This window comes from Copadichromis virginalis, linkage group LG16 (assembly GCF_057382275.1).
Source record: "Copadichromis virginalis isolate Kocher_CV1m ecotype Utaka linkage group LG16, C_Virginalis_male_GT1.1, whole genome shotgun sequence".
In the NCBI taxonomy this organism is placed as follows: Eukaryota; Metazoa; Chordata; class Actinopteri; order Cichliformes; family Cichlidae; genus Copadichromis; species Copadichromis virginalis.
This window is the reverse complement of record NC_140633.1, coordinates 17,217,214-17,233,357: the sequence shown is the minus strand read 5'-3', so window position 1 is coordinate 17,233,357 and position 16,144 is coordinate 17,217,214. Positions and strand designations below refer to the sequence as shown.

General features: G+C 40.8%; 1 protein-coding gene and 1 long non-coding RNA gene across 3 annotated transcripts in view; one reads left to right on the top strand and one right to left on the bottom strand.

The window, feature by feature from the left end:
- LOC146690523 (uncharacterized) overlaps positions 1-7,438 on the top strand; it is a 71,020-nt gene extending 63,582 nt beyond the window's left edge. The window contains exon 4 of the long non-coding RNA XR_014915819.1: positions 7,316-7,438. This is a non-coding gene — a long non-coding RNA (uncharacterized LOC146690523). The remainder of the gene's footprint in view (positions 1-7,315) is intronic.
- shox (shox homeobox) lies at positions 141-11,896 on the bottom strand. 2 transcript variants are annotated; one of them, XM_085435644.1, is made up of 6 exons: positions 10,224-11,896; positions 8,412-8,620; positions 5,082-5,139; positions 4,807-4,916; positions 2,692-2,913; positions 141-2,325 (listed from the first exon to the last, which is right to left on the bottom strand). In XM_085435644.1, the coding sequence occupies exons 1-6, from the start codon at positions 10,468-10,470 to the stop codon at positions 2,236-2,238; spliced, it is 936 nt and encodes a 311-aa protein (XP_085291770.1). In that variant the 5' UTR covers positions 10,471-11,896; the 3' UTR covers positions 141-2,235. The 2 variants fall into 2 exon arrangements, with proteins under 2 accessions (XP_085291770.1, XP_085291772.1); XM_085435646.1 differs by lacking the exon at positions 141-2,325 and having other exon boundaries at positions 2,591-2,913; positions 4,807-4,895; positions 10,224-11,895.
- Between the last annotated feature and the right edge of the window lie 4,248 nt (positions 11,897-16,144).

Sequence of the window (16,144 nt, the reverse complement as noted above, 5' to 3'; positions counted from 1 at the left end):
TGAGGACTGCAGTGCTGTTCGTTTGTCGAGGGTATAAGGAAAATTACACTTACACTCTCCAGGAGGATTAGTTCATGTGCAAAACCCCAGGCTTTTCGTGCAGTTTAACAAGTTTGAACAGTATTTTTTTTAAAGTCGTGTACAAATATTTATAACTTTATTGATAGTTTACTTGTACAAGATGTACATTCATATTTTGTGACTCAAAAGGGTAAAAAAACAAACTGTACGATGATTCATGTTTAGGCATGCTTGCATATGAAATGGTAATCATTTTAATGGGTACAACAAATTCCATGGATTGTTAAATTCAACCGTCCCTGAAATGTTTGTAAACTCGGACACGCTACATTTTTTTTTTTTTTTTTTTTTTTTAGGCAAACAACTTACTACAGCCACACCCCCCACGCCACCCCCCAATTCAAAATGAAACACTTAATAAAAACATACAAAAATAAATGCAAAGCCATGTAAAAATGTACACTTGTAGTTCAACTATTTAATCTTTCATAAACTTTCAGACAAAATAATAAATAAAACACCCATATGCTTAATTTAAAATGGAGACATTAATAAACATTTCTAAATGGAGGTCTGGTAAGACAGAAAATGTTGTTTGGAGACTGATCGAGGTCACGCGGACCTGAAGCGGATCCATATATTTAGCACGGGTCTGACAGCAGTGTTTAAAAGGTTGTCAAAATAAACGATATTTCATCCCAATGTTTTTTCTGGAACAATTTGTAACATACACGTTGAATTTATTTGGAAATTAAGGATGAAAAAGACAAAAAAAATCACATACAACATGCAAAATTAAACTAATCGTATCATAAACAACTGCTCGGTTTGGGTTAGGGTGCTGATTTGCTGATAAAACACTTTTTCCTAAAAATGCAAAAAGCAAAAAGGATTTCTTCGACCGTTGGTGGAGTACTTAAGAGAGCTTATTTTCATCTACCTTAATTTCTGCTGAATCCAAAAATGTGCTCATGTCTTTCCTCATAAAAGCTGTGCCTGATGTATAGAAAATTGTCTGAATACATAGGAGGTTATGTAGGGATATGGCACCTGGTCTTTAAGGGGGTTTTCTCGAACTAAACAAAATATACACTGCTGTAGAAAAACTGGTGGGTTTGGCAAATAAACTGAACACTCCAACAGTGCATGAAAAAAATAAAAGTAAAATAAAGTCATTGGGTCTCTTTATCATTGAGGACTAACTGCTAGCTGTTTTTACTTCTTTTTTTCTTTTTTTGCTATTTACAGTATTGCACTTAAACTGCACACCATTGCATTTCAGTTTGACTGATGCTTTCTTCATATTTTTTCAGAATTACAAAAGAAGAAAAGAGGAAAAAGGAAAATCCCATTTATACCCTTTATCTAAGATAATTGTTCTTTTTGCTGATCGCGTGACGATATCAAACCCAGCTCCCCGCTTTAATTAATAAAGTAGTATCTGCTTGTAGTGCCATTTGTAAACACCCACGTGTGAGACCTGAAGTGCAAAGGCGATCTTCACTTCTTTACCCAAAAATACAACACAACAAACAGAAAGGAAAGAAAATAATAAAGACAGAGCGAGAGAGATAGAGCACACTTTGAGGGAGAAATGCAAACCAAAAGTCTCGCCAGCACATGCCCGACAACACAGAGCAACGTCTCTCCAGTCTGCGACTAACAACAACAAAAAGAGGGAGAAAAAAAACGGATTTGTTGCTTTTGTTAGAGCATAAGTCCATCAGAAGAAGGGTATCAGGCTCTAATGGAGGCCTTTGACTTTGAAGGTGTCGGGGGGAGCATGTTGGATGGCAGTGTTTAAAACAGCTGTCGAGTGTTAATGTCAGGTGCGGATGGAAACCAGTCCCAGTAACGGTCCTCCATTAGAGCTCATGCACTTGGCAGCAGCAGGGAACACAGTGGTTGGAGACAAATATGGCCTTTTTTTGTTCTTTAAATGTTTTCTTCTTTCGTTTCTCTAGTGAGGAGCGGGGCACGAGGGGAGGGAGGGGGGATTGGGGAGGCGGGTGAAGGTGAGAGCCGTTCCAATACCTCGGTGGGGTGATGTTTGGGTCTGTTTCCCCCCCCACACACACACACACAAGTTTAACCCTTTGCATTGTCAACATGGCGTCAGCCAGCGTCAGCGAGGCTCTGCTTTTGGCCCTGCTGCTGCCTGCCAGTTTGCTTTGTTCTAACATCTTCTGGTCTGACGGGCCCCGGGCCTGGCCCTCAGACAGACATCCACATGTGTTTGTACGGTCCTTGGGATGTGATCTGTGCCTGGAGTGGACTGAGCCACTGGCCCCGCAGAAGTCCTGCCTGTTGGGCGAAAAGTAAAAGGTGATTTCATTGGTATTTAATTACCGTTCTCTACAAGTGGTTTGTTTTGGCAGCTGGTTTTGTGACAATTTTCTCGCTCCCCTCCTCCTTTTCTTTTCTTTTTTTATTTTCTTCCTCCACTGTTCTCCCCCTTTCTCTCTCACACCCACTCTCTCTCTCCCCCTCTCTGTTATGTGTTCCTCTCTTTCATTCTCACTCAGTGTTTTTGTTTATTTTAGTTTTAGCTGTGAGTGTCACGGCCCTTTCACAGGCTCAGTCTTGTGTGAGAGGCGATTATGGGCATCAGGCGAGCGGAGGGGCAGCCCGGTGGGGTCAGAGTCCCAGAGCCTCGGTGTGTTTTCTTGCCTTGAGTCGCAGGTCGGCGATGCTCGAGTTCTTGCTGTTGCTTTTGGCGGCTGCTGCCACCGCCGCCGCCGCCGAGGCCGAGTCGGCCAGAGATGCGATTGGTAGTCCGAAAGGAGGGGGCGGGAACATCAGGTAGGGCGCGTGAGCGGCCAGGTGAGGGTGCAGGTGAGGGTGGGAGTGGGCGGAGTGGGTGACCCCTTCCAACTGGAGCTGTGCTTGGACCTGCCGAACAGTGAAAACGTAAAGTCAGAATGAGCCCCTCAGGACAAGTGTGTGTGTGTGTGTGTGTGTGTGTGCAGGGAGGATTTAGGTTTCACAGTCTGACACTATTAAATTCCCCCTCAAATGTTACCCCCTCAAAGCTGTTGCTTACAGTGTGTTTTCTATGAAAATAGTTAAGGGCTGCACTCTGCGCTTTAGCCCTTTCTTCATGTCAGCTATTCTAAATGTTAATGAATCATACATTGCTCTCAGACACCACATCCAATTTAATCGCCTAGAATCAAAGTCTTTCTAGGACCCAGAACAGATTTGTTTAATTCAGACTGAGGACTATGGTATACCCTTGGAAATACGCAGTCTTGTTATCCTGATTATGTATTCAATTGCATAAATAAACTATTTTGCACTGAAAAGATATTCACATATTTGGAGTTATAAATATTTATCCAGACATATTCCTGAGTCAAGGGGAGAAAAAAAAGAAAAAGAAACCATAAGGAGCATAGGATATCAGTTTTCACATTCTTGGCAATTATTTTATAAGAAGTAGGTGAAAATTAAGCATCCGCTTACTTCAGAGGGAGAGAGCTGAGCCTGTTGCCGTGTCTCATGTGTTTCAAACACCACAGGAAGAAGTGGGAAAACTCAAGTATTTCTAGCTTTCTTCTCCAACCAAAATAGCACGATAGAAAGTCAAAGTTTTAACTTGACTAAATATTATTTTTAGTTGTATTTTAGTATAAAAATGCAAAAAGGGAGATTTAAATCGAAGTTGTTAAACGAAAGGGAAAATTAATTTGTACCCGCGAGTTTGTAGTTGCTAAGCGCTGCAGCGGCATCCGAACAAAACCTTCTGCAAAACAACAAATTTTTCCACGTATCGCGTTCACCGAAAGAATCGGGGAACAAACTGCAGCCGTGACTGATAATTTCCAATTGTATAGTGCGAACGCGATTGGTTACACAATGCAGAAGGACCACTGGAAAAACAAATCACAGTTATGAAACTTGATTTTGTGGGTTATGGCAGAAATTAATCTGTCTCTGAAAATGGAACAGGTGACGTGGGTTCAGAGTGATTGTGTGCTTTCGGCCCGGCACACACACAAACTTTGCATTGCTTTAAAAGACACAAGTCTTTACTTTTTTGTTGACAAGAGGTCACGACCTTACCCATCCACCAGCCGCTAGCCATCTCCTCATTTCCCATGCATATGCAGCGTTGTAATATCTGAGTCCATGCATGCCTAGTGCCTGTTTCAACCTCGTGCAACGTGCCTCTCTCTCAGTATGCAGGCCTCAATCCTCCACCCCTGCCAGTGCAGCTCAACGCCAATATCCATCAGAGCCCACTTCATTCCCCGCTTTCATCATCTCTTTTATGTGCTCACGCCCGCCGCACTGTTGGCTTAATTAGGCCGTTGCTTTTAGCCAGGGTCAAGCAGACAACACAGCAACCGGGACGTAGAAGCAGACAGCAGCAGATCAAATGTCTGCCCACCTTTCCTCTCCCTGTACGGTCCAACCTTCTCCCCACAGCCAGAAGGTGAAAGGTGCACTGAGGTCTCAACACCCCCACCCTTTCACTCCCCTCTCCACGTATGCACTCTTTCATCACTTCAGTCTAATAGCTGCACATGGCTTATATACATGCATGTGGAAGCACAAATATAGAAGGCCCACTCTGACACCAATTCCACCGCATATCCAAGCGCAAAACAGTCCAGTCTCAACTTTTACATTTATTTGACGGGTTTTTTAGAGATGACGCATTACTTGTCACCACTGGATTATTTATTTTCCTTTTTTACATTTAAGATTATTTTGGTTTCTGGATTATTTTTAGATTTTTCAAGCTTTGTCAATTACCGCAAATATGAAAACATGGCCTACCTGTTGGAAGGGCATCCGGAGGGCGCCCATATTGACATAGGGTGCTACTCTGCATGCGTCAAGGGGACTGCCGCTGCCCAGAATAACACCTGGAGAGAAGGGAAAGATGTCTGTCAGACAGCCAGACAGTTGTTGTTATGTGAGATGAGGAGGTCACAACTTTTTTTTTCACATGCAGTCATAAAAATGGTGAAATTGTGTCAAAATGTAATCAGTAATAAATTCACTAATAATAATATTAAGAGGCCAAAATAAAGGGAGCAAATTGCATTCACCTTTGTGCATCTGGTTTTCTTGTTTTCGACACTTTGCTCTCCTGTTCTGAAACCAAACCTGCAATCGAAAGAGAAAAGAACTGATTAGAATAGATGCAAACAGTTTCTATCCTATTTGTTGTCATATTTAAATAGTGAAATTAGATTGTCATAAATGGACAAATTTATTTATTTTTTTGGAACCAGGCAAATAAAAACAGGGGAAATCCAACACACGCAAGCAAATAAAACCTAAGTCATGTGTGTTCACAAATAAATACGAATTGTAATAATTTTCAAAGAGGAAAAAAATATTAGACTGTAAATGAGACTAAACTAATTTATAGATTAAAAAACATACTTTTAAAACTGAGCTAAATGGACTGGTTCTTATATAGAGCTTTTCTACTCAAAGCGCTTTACACAACTGCTTCATTCATACAAGCACTTTTTTCTTTGCTCTGTCTAACATGCACACAGAGCAACATGGGGTTAGTATCTTGCCCAAGGATATTTGGCAAATGGGGATCGAACCACCAATCTTCCGATGACCTCCTCTATCTCCTAAACTACAGCCACTTAAAGTCACTGTAACTTAAACAAAGTTCTAGTAGGGTTGTAAGAAAAAGTGTAGCAATTTTACAAGGATACTGTGATCCTTCAAATAAATAAATAAATGTCATTAACTACCTTCCAATTTGCTGACTGCCTTTGAAGCTGCAGGCTGCGGGCCTATTGTTAATCACCATCAACTTAATTTGCCTCGTTGAATAACATTATCTCCCCTCCCCTTCGACCCCCGCGATGATTATCGTTTACAGATGCGAAAATTAGCGACCGGTGGCGGACCACAAAGGGCGCCGACTGATGATGTTGCTGACGACTCGGGGTGCCGTGACGCCGTTTTTAAGCTGCGGGGGAGCGACGTGCAACATCGTGTCGATGGGACTGCAATAACAGGGGAAGTCGATAAAGCGTCCATTAGGGACCGAGGCGAGAGAGCAGGAGATAACAACGAGGCGAAAATTACGAGGAAAACAAATGTCTCGCTCTCAGCTTCACAAAATATCATCCAAATATAGTTTTTACAATAAAACCACAGCAGTGAGATTTTCCTGTCAATGCATTATCAATGTCTATAAATCCTGTCCACGTAGAGTACATAATTATTATTATTATTATTGTTATTATTATTATTATTATCATTGTTATTATTATTGTCATCATCATCGTGGTGTAGGCCTGAAGCTAAACACTGCACATTGTCGTTATTGTTTGCGATTGTTTACGCCGTGAGTTATTAGCTCTACAGCGGTAAATGGTGGTAGGAAAGGTGTTTATGAAAATCCCAGGTGATTTTGCATAGACGCACAGTAATCCCTCAGATAAATCAAGGCTAATATTAGACGGGCCCGAGATCAATTCCAATTACGTGCCAGTATGTTAAGCAAAGTGAACTACACTGGTTCAGACAGTTATTTCTTCATTAAGGGCCACTCAATGATGCGCTTCACAAATACCCTAATCTCATTTCCTTTTTGATTTTTTATTAGAGACAGTGAATAATGACATTTAATTTAGCAGCGCGCCAGAAACCCAAAGATATTAGTCCTAACCGAATTACTGCCTGCTCCTCACCAAGCTCTCATAACTTTCAATTAGATTCATTGACAGCTGCTCGGAGCGCAGGTTCACAGCCTGTAACAGCCCTGCTGCAATTCGCTCTCACTAAATCTGGAGAAAACATGTGCCAGTGCGCACCCCCCCAAAAGACAGCCTGAAAATGCTTCATTTTTTTTTTTCCTTCATCTTTTTTCCCCCAAAAGAGAACATCGGTAGGTTCCGAGTGTCTATTTGATAACATAAAACACACACACACGCAGACTCGGTCTTTATCAGTCATATTTCCTCCATAAATAATTTTAATGCACGCACTTTATTAGCGATAATCGCAGTGTACTGCTGTCAACTAAGTCCGCTCAGGAAAAAAAGGTAGTCGGTGGCTTATAAAGCTCTATGATGCGGCTTATTCATCCGATTAGATATAGCTGAACAGCAGCAGAGTTGGCCCAGAATTGAATTATTTCTAATCTGTTTTTATGGGGACACTACATCAAGCCAATGGCAGATATTACAAAGAAAATGAGGAGCGATACGAGTTGACATAAGAGCGCGTCCCCTGAAGCAGCCATTCAGGCTCTTCATTCATTTTAATCACTGGCTGGATTTCTTTCTTCTTTTTTTCTACCCGCAAGGATGCTCGGATCGGAGGCACAAGGCTCCACAGGCCTACCGCTGCAAGTTCAGCTGGCTCTGAGGCTATCCATCCTGGACGGTTTACAACTGATTTACTGCTACTGTACGTGAATCTTTCATTAAACACATACTTTTAAAAAATAGTTATTTGTCATCCTTGTTAAGAGGGCATGGTGAACCCTCTACATTTGATATTTTCCTAAATAAATATTTTTTTTAAATAGTCAAATCTGCGGCAATTGTGCAGTCGTGTTTCTAACATTTATAAATGTCGCAGTGAAACCGTCTCCCTGTATGAATATTAGGACACCACAGAGAAAGCTAGACGGGGCTTTACAAACCTCCCCATAGGAATATTACAGCAATATTTCAGACGTGGAGCTTTTTCACTAACAAGCTGGATCATTTATTTGTCAAGTGGTCAACCTGTCACTAAACTAATGAGCTCCTAGCTTTTTATTCTTCTGTTTTTTATTTATTTATTTACTTGTATGTTTCAGGACACACGATGCGACCTGTTTATGTTCCAAAAGAAACCAGAAATTTTTTTTAAAAGTCGTTTTTTCACGTGGCTCACACGCAGTCTTGCGTATTTCGAGTCATTTCAAAGGATTTTAAACGTGCTCAGTGTGCGAGCAAACACAACAGAAAAGGTTTATTTAAAGGCTCCAAAATGACTGCACAGTTTTATAATATATTTTCAAGTTTTTATAGCAATATGCGTGTTTTATAGCAAAATTATTTCACGATGGATCCACATGGTCCGGTTTTCCACCTCAAAAGCTAAAAATATATTTTCTTATATTTTCGGTTAATTACAGTGGGGTTTCCTTATAGAACAAATTAAGGGCTGGCTAGATCACTAACATATTTCCCACAAAGCAGTGACGCCACTTAACAAATCACCCACACACACGCGAGCTTACAAGTGTTGCTTAACAACAGCAGAAATATTTTCACACTACAGCCGTCAGACAGACAGACAGCAAAGCTTCTTGGCCGCTCCTCACACAGCAGCAGCAACAGCACGATTTCCGCTCTGCATCACAGACACGAGAGTGAAGAAAGTGAGTAACTTATGTGGGAAATCCTCACCTGCACTCTGGCCTCGGACAGTCCCAGCCTCTGGCTCAGCTCCTCTCTCATGAAGGCGTCCGGGTAATGCGTCTCGTCGAAGAGCCGCTCCAGCTCGTTGAGCTGCTCCAGGGTGAAGTTAGTGCGACTCCTCCGCTGCTTCAGTTTGCCCTGTGGATCTTCATCCTCGGACTTCACGTCCTCCTTTTTCTCCTTACACTCATATATCCCTGTTAAACGGCCCACGGGTGGTGGGGGAAGGAAACAATTATTATTATTGTTTTTTAAAGGAGAAGATGCGTTTAAAATTCACACATGCACACATTCCAAGCTCAAAACACACATATCACAAGTGCGCATTAAGGGTTCCCCCCCATATAGTCAACACTGGGCCCTGACAGGGGGCCTTAGGCCTGGCACTTTGACAGCAACACACACACACACACACACATTACACAGCTTAGTTCTTCAATAGAGAGGCCCGTGGCTGCATTTCCAGCCTCCATAAGTCAGCGTGTAATGTCAGTGCCGTAATGGAAGTAAATCAGTCAATATGGAAGCCTAATAAGGGTATAAGCGATTTAAAGAGCAGAGAAATAAGTCCCGGCTAAACGGAGAAGATTTAGGCCTAATTACTCACCTCCATAAAACAGACCTTTAGGATATCCATAAAAATCATCAGCCAACAGATTTTTTTATTTAATCACACCATTACGCTGCGTGGCTGACAGTACACTATAGCCTAATAAAAATAGAACAGCCTATATAAGCAGCTATTAAGTGTTATCAGTGTTAATTTTAGCAACACAGCTGACAACTGCTGCAATTAATGGCCTTTTCTGTCTCATTTTACTGTTTGTACTTTGCTGACGCCGAACTGCTTTTTTTCTCTCAAATGAAAGTCATTTTAACTTAAATAAAATCCGATCAGTTTATGTTAAAAAAGACAGATTTAATTTAAGTTATAGGGCTGATTATTGCCCCATAGTGCTGACTCCATTTTTTTAAACTCTTCTTACAGGATAAATATAGAAACAAATCCACTAAATCATAGTTTTCTGCCCACTGCACATTTGTGACTGCTGAGTGAAAGGAGGCCTGTGCTCCTGCTGTATGCTACTTCACAGACTGGAAATGAATAAAGTGATTTTTAAAAGGTAGATCTATTTATGTTTTCAGCTTACACACGATTTTGCAACTGAAAAAATAAAAAGATTTATTGCTACTCTAGAGTGTGCAGTCTGACTGGCAATCGGCAGTCCTGCAGGCTATGGGTTTATACACTGCATCATAATTACATTATATTTAAGCTTTTAAACAACGCCTGCTAGAATGTACAAGAATACATAATTTACTAATAAAGGCAAAAGAAAATACACTGCAGTGCTGACTTAAAGTAGGTTGTTGCCGGATAGTTTAATACCGGCATAAAATGATGACATATAGTCCAAATAAAGCTAAAATCATTATTAAACATTAGACATTTAATACGATTATATTCTACAGAACAAATCTTGCTGTATTTTTTCTTTCCTTTCGTTTGCAAACTATCATTAAACAGTTAAAGCGATGGTCTGGCGAAGGGCCCGCCTCCTGCTTTGTAAAATTATCATTGCAATAACAGATTAATGCGTTAACTTTGGGGAACTACATTGACTAAACGCGGTTACGTAAATTCAACTCTTTTTTATGCGCGTAGATTTTGGAAAATTATAATAATTAAAACAACAACAAGAAAAATGCTTCGCTCCGGACACACCAGACAGCCGAACTTGAGACATTTTCCCCGACATCACGCGGGAGCATTTCTCACAATTAAAGTGAAAACCTTACCCTCTGTCGCCCTCGTAACATTAAAGTCCTTCAGTTTCTCCTTCTCCAGCTCGACGTGGTCCTTGAACAGATGCACCGGGCAGTGGTTGCTCTCCGTAATGTCCTGCAGGTTTGTCTCCGGGCTGCCCAGCTCCCTCGCCCTTGTCAAGCCGCTCTCCAAAACTTCCCTGTACGTGATACTCTCTTTGCTGCTCTCCTTGGTTTTCTGATCGAACGATTTCGACACGAATGCCGTAAGTTCTTCCATGGTCAGCTCTGTCGCTCAGTAGTGCTCCTGCTCAGGGAAATCCACCGTGAATTCTCAGCATATACCGTCTCTATATACCAGTGTACAGCTCACGGATACGCTCTTTTAGGAGGCTGGCAGCAGCGATAGATAGAAGGGGTGGAGAGGAGGTGAGATCACTCCTGCTGTTGTGACTGTGTATTTGAGAGCACACTATTTATACACGGCCACCTCAGCCCAGCGCCCCCACCCCTTCTTCCCTCGGATCTCTGTGTCTCGAGCAATTACAGGCCGGCTCGACTTTGCAGAATTCAACTTTCAGCAGCTTTTTTTTCCTTCTTCTTCTTCTTCTTCTTCTTCTTCTTCTTCTTCTTCTTCTTCTTCTTCTTCTTCTTCTTCCACAAATCAATGATGGAACTGATGGAGGCGGTTAATTGAATTACGGGGTCATTAAAATGCCTATGGTGGCTCACTCCTGTGAGGAGGCTGTATATGGCTGTTGTGTCTAATTAATTCGGCGAAAATTTAATTAACGCGATTAGGAGATAGAAATGCGGGGTTTGTGGAATTTCGCTTTGATTTCCTTTGTCATTTGTTGACAAATGTGTTTGAACCTTTATGTGCGCATGAGTCACCAATAGCTTCTGGTTTACATGCTTTCTGGACTTGTCTGAACTGGAATTAGCACACAAGATTCCTGAGAGCAAAAGGCACGGAGGCAACGATCAGCATTATAAAGTTGCGAGTGAACTGAAAATATGAGGACTTGCTTCACAATGAACGGGTACTAACGCTGAGCCAGTGAAAATTACAATAGATATTAATAATGCCTAAGTAATGTCTGAAAAAAACAAGTGACCCCCTCCTCCAAACATTTATTTTCCTCAAAAACAAGTGCAGCCAAAATTTATTTGATTGGAGTTCTGAAGTTATTTTCCACTGCCTACTGCAGATAAGTGCATATCATATAAATGCATACAGCAAAACAGCGGAAAGTAGCCGCATATAAAAGCAACAGATGCATAATTATCGGATAATGGTGTAATTAATATTTTGGTGCTCTAAATTCGGGTCTCTTTTGAGTATTCAACTGGAATCCTTCGCGGTTTCCGTTTACAAATAGGGAATAGAAATCAATAGATATCAGCAGTGAAAAAATGTGCCCTCTTTTTCATGGGAATAAGTGAGCCCATAATGGCTTAACGTTATCTAAGTCGTTCATCAGTCCAGCACACAAACACAAAAAGGCCGAGAGAAGAGTGCGATCCCCTGGGTCTGCCGCCCTGAGCGGCCCGCCACTGTGAAAGTCTCATATCTCAGCCCTGTAATGACTCGGTTTGATGTCTCTCCATTTATCAGTAAGCCCGCTTCACATCACTGCGGCTGACGCACAAGTCGCGGTCTCTCCCATGTTCCATGAACTGCGCCTTTTGTTGTTAATAGACCTAAATCCTCTTTAAGACGTAAATCTGCGCTCCCAGTCGTGTGCCTCGATATCATCCCACAATAAAGCGGGGTTTACAAAAGACGCGCGTGTCTGTAACGAAATAAAACACCAATGGGGTTTTATAAAACGGAATTAAAGGCGATATTGAACTTCTACGTACAACTCCTGCGCTCCATCTAACTTTGAGGTTTTTTTTTAAATACACTTTTTATTTTTATTTCTTTATTTTGTCCTTTAAAGGATATTTGTGTTGGATTTGAGATTGGATGTACATGCAAAAACTAAAAAAAAGTCAGACACAATAAACCAGTTTTTAGAAATATAGTATTTTGCTACCACAGATGATTTTTGAAAAAAGTGTTGTTGAATGGTGTAGTCACACCTAAACCTATGCAACATTCTCTCAGTGAGACAAAAAAAACACGCCAAAACATTTTCCCAGAATGATAAAGGAAAACATATTGCCAGAGGGCCTATAGGCAGCGCCTGTTTAATATGAATGACGAGCACGGCGCCCAATTAAAATAAGACAACTTATAGCAGCGTGTTCTCGTGTATCTGCTTAATGTTTTACCACGTTTTTATGCCACTTCATTGTTTCTGCTGAATAAACAATAACCGAAGCAAAGGCACATTTCTTAGCTCCACTTTCTCTAAATATTTATTGCACAGAAATGTTTCTGCATGTAATCTGACAGACATGAGCCATGTGTCGGCCAATCAGCAGCAGCCTGGAGGAATATCAGAAGAAATCCAGGAGGGATGCTCTTTACGCACCAACGCTGGTGTCGCTACAGTTTAGTGGCCAAAAAAAAACCTCTTAAAGGGGCCTCAATCATAACTACACTTGCCGTTCATTCCCCACGATTCAAACACCCCCTCCTTTCCTGCTTCACGGAGGAAAACACGTATTTTATTTTATTTTTAACTATCCAATAACTTAATTATTATCGGTTCAGGAATCGTTATTTTAGCGGAGACAAATAAAAGCTATTAATTATTATTATTATTATTATTATTATTATTATTATTATTATTACACAGTAATTTAATTATTTATTTTATTTAATTAATTTAAAATTTGTACTTTTTTGTATTTCTTTTTTCTAAAGCATACATGTATAAGAATAACGTTTTATTTTATTTGATGTTATTAATGCCACTTTGTATATACATTTGCATTTACATTTGATCATTAGCTATTTATCCCATAACATTAATATGATCACATTTTATTACTATTTTCATTTTAATGACATTTATATACACGTCAGTGTTGCTATTATAAATTAACAATGTCTATAAATCTAATAATGTCCTGATCAGGGAGCTGAGGAATTCCTTCTCTACCTGCATGTGAAGGCTTTGGAACATTATCAAGACATCAGCAGACTTAAATGAGTCTGTGCTGGCTGGTGCAGAGCAGAGACAGAGAGGAAGAGAAAGGGGCTGGAAGAGAGGGTGATAAGGTGGGGAAATACTGTAGCAATGCGAAGCAATGAGCAAAACAGGATTGTGTTGCCCCCATTGATCACAGTTCAAATTTACACATCTGGTCATCGTTTAAATATTAGAAGTGAACTGCTTTGGAGCTCTGTGAAGCATGTGTGAGGAGTCTAATCCCTCTGGGCTGTCAATACTCACTTTTGACAGAGGAGGAGTAGGGAATACTGAGAGGGTCAGAGCAGTGTCTGCCTGGACACAAGTCTCACCTCCAGCAAAATGCCACAGCACTGCTTCAACCTGCTGCCTCTGCCAAACTAATCCCTCGTGTGTGAAGGGGGGGTAGAGCCTAAATGCAAATCTCACGTCCTGTAAGTTTGCCAAAAATGTTTTCACTCATGAGAAGAGTCATTTATGAAATATTTCAACTGCCTAAACTGAACAAAAGGACTATTATTTCGTTGCTTACTTGTATATTTGTGCTTAACAGTGAGATTGAAAAACAGAAAGAAAGACGATAAAAGCTGTGTGTTAACATGCGTCCATCCTCTTTTCTTCGCACACCGCTCCAGTAAAGCCACGATATGTGACAGCTGTGATTGTCCCAAGACGATACAGTGACTTTTAAAATTTTTAACTTAAAAAGCAACTACTACACCTCTGGCTTCTAATATAATTTCCATGAACATAAAGCCTTTTTTTGTAGAAATGCACTTAACTCCAAATATCATCATCTGGTTCTACAGGGACAGAGTAACAGCAAAAAAGGAAAAAATTCAATAAGGTGGTTTACTTCAATCTGATTCAACAATGCAGAGCTGCTGTATAGATGCGATCCTGCACAGAAACAGAAAATTGGATTCTTCCCCAATACGAGAAATTTAAACGTGTCCTGTGAGGACAAAGAAGATTTGAACTCACAGTCGTGTTAATGACAGTGATTGTGTGTGTGTTTATTAGACTTCTCTGGCCTGTCTGCGAGTGCCGGGATCTCACGGTTGTTACATTGTCTGGTGCCTTCATTTAGGTCCTTTTGCAGTGCTGCAGCAGTCCACAGAGACTACAGGCTGTTCTGTGTTCAAAAGCCTTGTCTGCCATCTAAATGAGGCTTTCGGGGCAAAAAAAAAAAAAAAAAAAATAGAAAAAGAAAAAGAAAAAAAAATTCAACATGAAAATACCACAATGTGCTAAAGATTAGCTCATACTCAAGTGGGATGTTTTGGGAATATGTTGGTTCTCCTTTTCGGATTGTTATTTTTCCTTGTGTATTCTCTAACAGCTATCTACCCACAGGGCACTGAGGCCTCTAGTTTAGTGGGGAAGGGAAAAAAAGGCATGAAATTGATATTATACCCTTAAATACAGCACAGATTTGCAGGGAAAACACAGTAATCCACTGACAATGCTTGAAAATCAAACACATATTTCTTGCTCGCTTACAAGCTTGTTTACTCTTGAATCTACTCTTTAATTACTGCCAGCTTCTTAAAACTGACTTCTTTCTTTATAGGTATAAAAAGACCATTTTTCCTCTATGCAGTACCTATAGAGATGCAGTTATTCTTATGGTCAAAGGCTCTGGGGAAATGCAACAATTTATACAAATCAATAGCATTCAAATAATTCATGACTGATCACATGGTGTTTTAGCTCCTTATTTGCAGTAGAAAACCATGTTTTGTTTTGCTCCCAGAGGGCAACATGAAAGACCCGAGGAGAGGCGGGGAGAATTGGGAATGGAACTGGAAAGAGTGCATGAGGATAATAGGAGGACATTGATCATTTGGTGCACAAGAACACAACTGAACCTGTGAGTCAAGGCTAACAAGATGTATCATTTATACATTATTTAGACATGTCTGGGCTTTCCGTGTGCATTTTCTTACATCGGGTTTGCATCAGTGTCTTTGGAGGGGACACAGCGCGGTGACCTGAGACGATAAGAAGAAAATGTTGTAATTTTTATTGTTCGTTTAGTAGAAAAGAAGAAGAAGAAAGAAAATATGTAACAACTACCAACGCAGCAGTCAGTTCTTTCAGTGCTGTCCATTTGAAATTACTATTGTGTGTGGTGGGAGCAAATAAATCCCAATTTGGGCAGTGTTAGTCAGTCACAGCTTGTAATAAAAATTAATTTTGTAAATGTGGAGATGGATCAAGTTCCCTCTTGGCAGGGGGACCATCCCACAGACATGTTAACAACGTCTTCAGAGACCAATGAGGCCCATTTACAATAAGTGTCTGTTTTAAGTCGCTTGCTTTGTGTGTGTATGTGCGTGTCTCACCACAGCAGGCTATAAGAGGTCCCTCTGGTGTCAGCCGGAGAGAAGCCATTTGAGGCAGACTGGCTTTAATGGAGTGATGCTACACTTTCTCAATCACACAATTAAAGCCTGGTCTGCAGAGAGAGAGAGTTCTTTTCTGCTTGTAGTGCAGGGAGCAAAAGAGAAGGAGAAAGAGGGATAGCATCTTTTACATGGGGTGATTTATGTTGTGGTGCTGAGGAAAGAAGAGTCCTTGATAGATGACTTCATTAGAATTAATTAACAGAGCCAAAGACCTGACACAGACAGAGGAGACGGCGGAGAGACAGAAGGGTCGCTGGTGGATTTGAGGGGAGATTTAGAGATAAGAAAACAAGGTGAGGAAAACACAGAGAAGAGGTCTACCCGGGAAAACAGAGAGGTAGAGCGGGGAAGAAGACACGAATGAAGAACAGATGCCAGAGATTAGGATGTGACACATGAAGAGGAAGTAGCCTGTTTTTCTCTCTAAAGGGTAGCATGTGATCAAACACGAGTGCCC

Coding starts and splice junctions, on each gene's coding strand:
- shox (XM_085435644.1), bottom strand. CDS start 10,470: ATGGAAGAACTTACGGCATTCGTGTCGAAATCGTTCGATCAGAAAACC. Junction 4,917..5,081: donor AGAAAACCAGATGCACAAAG/GTGAATGCAATT, acceptor GCTGTCTGACAG/ACATCTTTCCCTTCTCTCCA. Junction 2,914..4,806: donor TCCGGATGCCCTTCCAACAG/GTAGGCCATGTT, acceptor ACTGTTCGGCAG/GTCCAAGCACAGCTCCAGTT.